Below are 9106 nucleotides of genomic sequence, written 5' to 3'. Positions count from 1 at the left end.
AGCAGTCCTGTGCTCATTGGGGGGTGGATCGGCTGTCCTTGCTGTGTCCCACTGTTTTCCCTGTCCCCGCTGCCGCCCATGGTCCAAACACTTCCCATGGGGCGGGCCCTGCACTGGTCCCTTGTGTTGACTCACCGGCCTCTGAATGGCTCTGTTTTTTCACCTGTTCTGGGTCCTCGCTCCTGCGTGGGTCCACGTGAACCCTATTAGTGGTCTTGCTGTCCTGGGGACCACCAAGGCCCTCTTCTCCCCCACCACCTCCAAGTAACTCCATCTGAAGGGAGCAGCTGCGGCTTCTGCCAGCTCCTGCTCCATGCGCTCAGCCGCTCCACATTAAAGCAGCCACAGCCCAAAACACTCAGAGCAGTATTTTCTTTCTCTCATCGTAGTTTCTCCCACCTTCATGAACTCCATAGGTCTCTCCTCCTCTTCACCTGAGCTCTAGCGGCCCCGGCTTGGCTGATGTTACATTTTTATAGTTGTAAATTGGTTGATTTGTGGGAGAGAGTGACGCTGGGGACCGTCTATTCTGCCATCTTCAAATGTTTCCAGAATGTTAAAATATTATTGATCCTAAGGATGATTGTGCTGAGATGCTTGAGTACATGGCACTATGGCAGCTGATACACTGCTTATTACACATAATGTGTCCATTGGCATTAAAAAATAGCATTTTAAAGTTTAAGTTTTTTCAGATGACAGTTTATTCACATTATTAAAAAATAAAAAAATTATTTAAAAAGTATACAGTAAAGTGTCTTTTATTCCTAGTATCTATCTGCCCAGTTCCTCCACCATCATTTTATTAGTTTCCTATATATCCCTCTAGAGGGATATATATATATCTTTCCAGAGTTGCTTCATATAAGCAAATATGAAGAAGTGTTTCTATTATTTCTTCTTTCCCACAAAGGGCATAACAAATTTACTATTCTGCACAAAGATCTTAAAGATACATATATCTTATTGATATATATATCTTATCAATATATATATATATATATTGGCAGCTGGCCTGTATGGGGATCTGAACCTGTGACCTTGGGGTTTGTAAGGCTGTGCTCTAACCAACTGAACTAACTGGCTAAGATATTTTTATATAAGGCTGTGCTCTAACCAACTGAACTAACTGGCTAAGATATTTTTATATCAATAATACAGATCTTTATTTTTAAAATACAGTTACATAGTATTGCATTATGTGGAAGTACCATAATTTATTTAGCCTGTTCCCAAATGAAGTGCAGGAGGGTTGTTTCTGATGTTTTGTAGCTATTACAAATCGTGTTGCAATGAGTACCATTGTACATGCACCATTTTGTACCTGTACAGAAATATCATAGGATAAATTTCCAACAGCAGAATTGCTGGTCAAAGGGTATTAGCATTTGTAATTTTGCTAAATGTTGCCTAATTGCCTTTCATGGTGGTTGTACCAATTTGCTTTACCACCAGCAGTGTATGAGAGTCCTGCTGATTTATAACCAAGCGTGTTAATTAAATTTTTGGGTTTTTGCCAGTCAGATGAGGAAAAAATATTGTATTGGTGTGATTTAATTTGCTTTTCTCTTATGAGTGAGGCTGAGTATCTTTTCATTTCATTAAGAGCCACTTGTATTTTCTTTTATACGGATTATCTTTATATATTTTTTACTCAATTTTCTATTGGGTTGTTGGTCTTTTTTTTTTTTTTAACCATTTTATAGGAAATGGTTATGTGTTAGATAACTAACCCTTTGTCTGTGATGAGTTGCAAATATTTCACCTGTTTTGTCATTTATCTTTGCTTTGTTGTTGCTGTTTTTAACTTTGCTATAGTGTTTTACCCTGTGCAGAGCTGTTACGGCTTCTGCATTTGGAGCCATAAGCTACAGCAGTTCATTTCAAGATTATAATGAACTTTCTTCCATACTTTCTTTGTCATATGTATGGGTTCACTATTTACATTCAAAATCTTCCCTCCATTTGTAATTTATCCTGGCATATGGTATGAAGTATATTATCCCAACATCACTTACTGAATTTTCCCTTGCTGTTTTGGTCACATACTAAATTTCTCAAAGTATTTGGCTCTATTTATGGACATTCTATTATACATCTATTTATGCACTGACACCACATTGTTTTAATTATTGTGGGTTTGTAATGTGTTTTTGTATCTGATAAGGCTTTCTCTCCTTATTGCTCTGCTTTTACTCGGTTTTTCGGGCTTTTCTCTGTTTATGAGCTACAGAATTAGGTTATCTGGTTAAAAATAAATCTGTTAATATTTAAAATTTTTTTTATAACATTTCAAAATTAATTGGAAATATCTGACATATTTAAGATGTTAAGTTGTTTTATCCAAGAACATGATATGTCTTTCCATTTGTTCAAGCCATCTTTCAAATTTCTCAGTAGTGTTTTAAAGTTTTCTTCATTGAGTCTTACACATTTCCTGTTAAATTATTCTAAGATTTTTTTGTTGTTGTTACTATTCTAAATGGGATCTTTACTTCTTTTATGTATTCTAACTAGTTATTTTATACACATAATACTTAATAGATATCTATCAAGCATATTATATATATTATGTAAAATATATAAACAGATGTCTATACATCAATTTGGTACCCGATGTTTTTATTGAATCTCTTATCCTTTGTGACAAATTTTTAGTTGATTCTTATATTTCTAGGTGTACAATTATATTACTTGCAAACAGTATAGGTTTTGTCTTCTTGCAAGGTTTATGCTTCTAATATCCTTTTCTATTTTATTCAGTAATTTTACAAATATTTATTGACCTAGTATGGACAAGGCACTATTCTAGGCCCTCGGAACAGATCAGCCTATATTCCTTTCTCAGCACTTCTACACTAGTAGGGGAGATATACAATGAGCAATAAGCTGCTAAGTAAAATTTATAATATGCTGAGTATAACAAATGACTAGGAAAAAAAAAAAAAAACAACTCAGAGTGGAATAAAGGCATTGGGAACTACCAGAATAAGGGGCAGGCTGTAATTTTAGATGGGTTGATCATGGTAGCACTTTTTGAGAAGGTCAATTTTAAGCAAAGACCTGAAGGAAGTGAAGGAGTGAGCCATATGTTGGCTAGTCCTTTCAGTACAATGTGAAGTTACTGGGATGATTCTGGCCATAGTGCCTTATTCTGTATTTCAGTGGGAATACTTTCTCAGTGTCTTTTGTGATGCCTGATGTGGGCTTCTTCAATTTCATGTCTTTCTATGGTAATTTCTTGCTTCTCCTTTTGTATTTTGCATATTTGCATTTCTTCCCATTCTCTTGATTAGGTTAGATGTGATTTATTGATTTTATTATTTACTTTTTACTTCAAAATTATTCGCTCTACTGTTTCCTGTGTTCTAGCTCCTTAATATCTACTTTTATCTCTATTTTTTTTTGTTTTGTCTGTTTTGTGGATCTTATTCCAATCATTCCAATTTTCCTATGAGCATTACTTTATCTTCCTTCCATGGTTTCTGAGATGTAGTATTGCATTATTGATATCTTTTGAAATTTTGCAAATTTGGTTTGTACCATTTGGTCAAATAGTTGTTCAAGAAAAGTTTTTTCTTTTTTTTAATCCCCTAAGGTAAGTGTCTGCTTACTTTTTGAAATTTTCCATTAATTTTTTACTTGATTGTATCATGACTAGAGAATATTGTCTACACTATTTCTACTTTTTGGAATTTATTGAAATTTTTTGTGCCTTAATATATAATTTATTTTTATGAATATCCATAGTCAATTGTAGAGAAGATATATTCTGTCTTTTCAGGATGAAGCAATTGATATAAATTAATCCATTTTCCTTATTAATTTTACTACATAGTTTTTCTGTGGATCCACTTGGTTTTCCATAAATTGAGACATGAACTAGATATCCTACTACTAGTGTGTTTTTATGTGTTTCTCCTCACTTGTTGTATAATTTCTGCTTTATATATATATAATTATATACACATTAATAATATTATATTATATATTATATTATAATAAATATATATATTGCTGTCATATTATTGCAGATATGTAGTCATCACTGCTCCAATCTTTATTGAGAATTACACTCATTATAGTTTAAAGCACCATTCCTTGTTTAATTTAATGCTTTTTGGCTTAAATTCCTCCTTTTCCTTACTAATATTGTGACATCTGATTTCTTTTCCTTTGTATTTGCCTAATATGCCTATGGCTATATTTTTATTTTCAACCTTTTAAGATGACTTTGTTTTAGTTGTGTCTTCACATATAGTTATGTGATTTGCATTTTTAGTCCAATTTGAAAAAAAGTTTTTTCTTAATAGTTGAGTTAATTTTTTTTTTTGAGCTTTCTTGAACTATCTTATTTCTGGCACTATTCAGTTATCATTTTGTTCCATTTAAGAAAGCAAACAACTTTTGTCAAGAGAAAAATAACATACAAAGTAAATCTTTACAAATTTTATTACAGATGATCTGGAGATATTTAGAAAATATACAAAGACTTTCTAAGCTCATTTATACTTACTGATATATGCAATATATGCTTTCTCTTAGTTCTATCTTATTTTGTATTTTTGTTTTTTAAAGGAAGTCTTTCACAAATAATTTGTTTTTATTTTTATTGTCCTCTATTTGTGATACTTAGGAAAGCTGTTCTTTTTTCTGGTAGTTATCTTTGTTTAAAAGCCCTTGACTTTTATTTATTTTTGGCAATATTTGTTTTCTTTCTTTCTTTTTTTTCCCTTTTTGTTTTTTTTTACTGACTGGTAACGGGATCGCAACCCTCAGTGTTGCACCCGCACCGCGCTCAGCTAGTGAGCGGGAACCGGTCTCCACATGGGATCTGAACCCTCGGCGGGAGAGCCGCCACGCTCCCAAGCGGCGCACTCTCCAGTGCGCCACCGGGCTGGCCCGGCAATATTTGTTTTCTAATAGATAAAATTGGTGTGCATAATCTTTCTCAAACTCCTTCATCTATCACCTAATTATATTCAATGCTGTGATCTGAGTGTTTCCCTAACATCAATATTACATAGGCTTAGATTTTTTTTTCATTTCTTCTGACAGCCTATCATAGGCTAATGCTGTAGTAGCTGTCAAAACTACCTGACAGTCTCCCTGGTGAGTCCTCTCTCATTCTGTGCAATGGCTCTTTCAAACCTCCTTAGGAAACTTCCAGCTCTGATATCTTCTCTGTTGATAAGGCAGACGGAAACTCCTAACCTTCCTGCCATAAAATCTACAGACCAACACATCTATACTTTCTCTTTCTTTCCTGTCAAAACAGAAGAAATGTCTTTCTTCCCATTTGTTATAAGTTGAATTGTGTCCCCCCAACCTTCCCAAATTCATACATTGAAGTCCTAACCCCCAGTACTTCAGAATGTGACATAATTTGGAAATAGGGTCACTGCAGATGTAATTAGTTAAGTTAGGATAAGGTCATACTGGAGTAGGGTGAGCTCCAACCCAATATGACTAGTGTCCTTATGAAAAGGAGACATTTGGTCACAGACAGTCATAGAGAGAAGAGACATAGGGAGAAGATGGCTACCTACGAGTCAAGAAGACCTGGAATCGATTCTACCTTCACAGCCATCAGAAAGAACCAACCCTGCAGAAACCTTGATTTCAGACTCCAAGCTTCCAGAGCTGTGAGAAAACACATTTCTGTTGTTGAAGCCTCCCATTTGTGGTATTTTGTAAGGGCAGCCCTAGAAAAGCATTCAGTGCTGACCCCTTCATCTGTGTCCTGGATTTTGTTCTTCCCTCTTCTGGAACCTTGTGGGATATTCCAATCCGTACTTTAGCATCTTCACCCTTATCTTTTCTTTCTCATCAACATAAAATATGGTCAACTCTCTCTGTTTTAAAAACTAAAAAACAGCTAAGTCAAATCAGATGAAGTGTCCTCACACATAAATAATGTCTTGTAACTAATGCCCCTTCCAAATCCTTTGTTATTTTTCTCTTCCGTGACACAAACAAACTCATGGAACAGTTGTCTGCACTCACAACTGCTTCACTTCTTTAATTCCTGCTCACCTTGTGACAGACCACTCAGCTTTCTGCCTCTAATTGTCCTCTGAAAATGCTCTTACTTCTAACAAACTCTCTTAAAGCATTTTTTTCTTTAGTGAAATGCTGTCTCGTTTGCTTATATGATACCAAGCCCTGACAGTTTTTCTTCCATTTGTCCTGCCATCTCTTCTTAGACTTTTTAAAAGACCCCTTTTCCTTTTGCTTATGGTTTAAGTTGTGGTGTTCTTCACATGTAGTTCTATCTCTCTCATTTCTTAGACTTTTAAAGATTCCTTTTCCTTTTGCTTATGGTTTAAGTTGTGGTGTTCTTCACATGTAGTTCTATCTCTCTCATTACTCTAATGCATTCTTTCTGAGTGATGTTATCATCTTTGATGGCATCTATAATGATGCACAAATCAAAAACTTTATCCCAGATTTGTCTCCTAAATCTCAGCCCTCTGTATTAAAATACCTCTTCATTGGCTCTCTTGACCATTCCAAAGACAAGACAAACCCAAAAAGGGCACCACAAAATGCATTTTCTTTCCCCTCGCTTCCATTTGCTGCTGACTGCGTCCAGCCTCAAAACCTGGTGTATCTTCTTGGACTCTCTGCTCTCCTCACCCCACACATAAAAGCGATTGCTAAGTCCTGGGGCTCACACCTTCTAAACACCTCACCTATCCATTTCTTCCTTCCAGGTGTACCGTCTTCTTCTTTGTTCCGGCACTGTCAATTCTCACCGAGGTTATAGCAGGGGCTCCCAAGTCTTCTCTTGCTACCTTTTAATCCAATCTATTCTCGACACAATTGCCAAACTCATCTTTCAAAATAAAAATCTAATAATTAACTGCTTAAAACCCGGCAGTGGCTCTGCATGACTCTTAAGGAAAAGGCCGACTGCTTAACAAGGCTTGGAAGACTGTTGATTGGGATCTTGCCCATATCCCTATCCTCACCTCTCACCGTTTCTCTTCTGGTACTTTATGCTTAACTACACTGAATTATATTCATTTCCTCAAATGTGTCAGGCTCTCTCACCTCCATGTCTCCCTACATGCTTCTTTCTTCTTCCTCTCCACCCCCATGCACCCATTTGCCCAGGGTTTATCACATGTTCTGTTCTGTACACTTCTTACTCTAGCCAGTGAGACATCAAAGCAGAGATGGTGACTTATTCACTCATGCCTAATACAGTGCTGCTGTTCAGTAAATACGTATTAACAGAAGCAAACAGAGATTTGTCTTCAAATACAGAATATACTGGTTTCTAATGCAAATATTCTCATGTAGGTAGTAGATTATACATCATTGTAAATTAGTCAGTTATCCATTTTCATTGCTACATATTGACCTCTTGTGAGCTTGTTTAATAGGAGTCTACTCTTAAGAAATGGGCTCAAATTAAGGAGGTAACTGATCATGTTTTCTGTTTTGAAAGCTTAAAATCAAACATCAGATTGTACAAAATTTTTTGAAGGAAATTTGACCTCCTTTGTCCTTTTGACAACTAGTCAGTTATTCTTCTTTGGCAACATTTGACCTCACTATCCAAAGGTTATTAAACTTCAATAGTAGGCAAGATATTTTTCCAGTTAGTATCTGAGATGTCACCACTAGCTAATTATTATCTTGTGTTTAGGTTGTCATATCCTTGAAATCTTCTTTTATAATTCTGGGTATGGGTGACATACTAAATACTAAATCTTTATTGTAACAAGATTGTTTTCTTTCTTCAGGAGAATCATGATCCAGGTTAATGAAGGAAGAAATCAACAAAATGAGTACAAAAAAGTTATATTGCTGGATCTCAAAATGATCAATTTTAAAATTTTCTTAGACTTGACTTTACTGGTATGCATGCATCCCTCAGCTTTTTAGCACATTGCAATCCAGGTTAATGAAGGAAGAAATCAACAAAATGAGTACAAAAAAGTTATATTGCTGGATCTCAAAATGATCAATTTTTAAATTTTCTTAGACTTGACTTTACTGGTATGCATGCATCCCTCAGCTTTTTAGCACATTGCATCATGAGGTAGTGTGAAGATTTATAGAAATGTTAGTGCTCCAACTGCTCTTGCTGATAACCTGAACCAGTGTCACAACTAGGTTTGCATTGACCTCCAAGCAGTGTGACTACGCTTAGTTGCAGACTGCACAGCTCTAGGGGTGCCATTTTTACATGGGCTATGAGGTATAACCAGACACAGGGTTTCCCATATGTAGGGTTGTCAAATATAGTAAACAAAAAAAGAGGATGCCTATGCAAATTTGGGACATATTTTTACTAAAAAAATTTATTTTTTATTGAAAACTTAAATTTAACTGAGTGGCTTGTATTTTATCTAGCACCCCTGTAGTATGAGTTGTTTGGAAGATGTGTGGACATCCTTCTGGCTGTCTCAATGACCGGAGGGTACAACTGACAATTAATGGGCAAGGCTTATCCTAAATGTCATGAAATACCTAGAAGATCTCACATTATAAAGAATGCTGTTCTTCTGCTTAGTTCCTCAAATGGTAATAATTTCACAGTAAAAAACTCTGCATTTAACTACTTCACTGTAGAAATAAGAAAACTGCACACCAGAGAGGATAAGTGGTTGACTGATTCGAATGAGTGTAGACGAAACACTGGTACAGTGTGGTGAGTAAGCGCAGGCTCACTTATGTGACCACTGCAAATGGCCCATGGAAGTGGAGTATTTGGAAGACAGCTGGGAGATACAACAGGAGGGAGCTTTGTAGGAGTTCTAGAGCATGCTGGTCTTCTGTATAATCTTCAAACTGGTGTGACTGATGAATTTTAAGCAGAAAAGTATCATGAGCACATTTGTTTTAAGAAAGATGACAGTGCAGCATTGTGGAAGCAAGAAAAGACAGCAATAAGTCTTGCAGAATGGCATCAGCAAATTCCTTTATATGCTCAACATTTTGCACTCTCTGAGCATTCCATCCCGCTTTCCCTTTGAGCCTCTGAAGTGGCAGCTGTGCTTCCTCCTGTGCCATTTTTATAACCCTGGCCCTGGAGGTGAGGCAGGCATCCTCCTGGTATCTCCTTGCCCCTCTAACCTCTACTTTCTTCCTC

General features: G+C 36.1%; 1 protein-coding gene across 1 annotated transcript in view; it reads right to left on the bottom strand.

The window, feature by feature from the left end:
- The window catches only part of PIK3C2G (phosphatidylinositol-4-phosphate 3-kinase, catalytic subunit type 2 gamma), a gene marked incomplete at its 5' end in the record, with an annotated part of 147567 nt that overhangs the window by 47607 nt on the left and 90854 nt on the right, over positions 1-9106 (bottom strand). The window contains one exon of the mRNA XM_008577815.1: positions 1766-1868. Within this exon, the coding sequence (XP_008576037.1) occupies positions 1766-1868 (103 nt within the window). The remainder of the gene's footprint in view (positions 1-1765; positions 1869-9106) is intronic.

Source organism: Galeopterus variegatus, unplaced genomic scaffold, assembly GCF_000696425.1.
Source record: "Galeopterus variegatus unplaced genomic scaffold, G_variegatus-3.0.2 Scaffold1582, whole genome shotgun sequence".
Lineage (NCBI taxonomy): Eukaryota > Metazoa > Chordata > Mammalia > Dermoptera > Cynocephalidae > Galeopterus > Galeopterus variegatus.
Note: the sequence above shows the minus strand (reverse complement) of the source record. Positions and strands in the feature narration are given on the sequence as shown.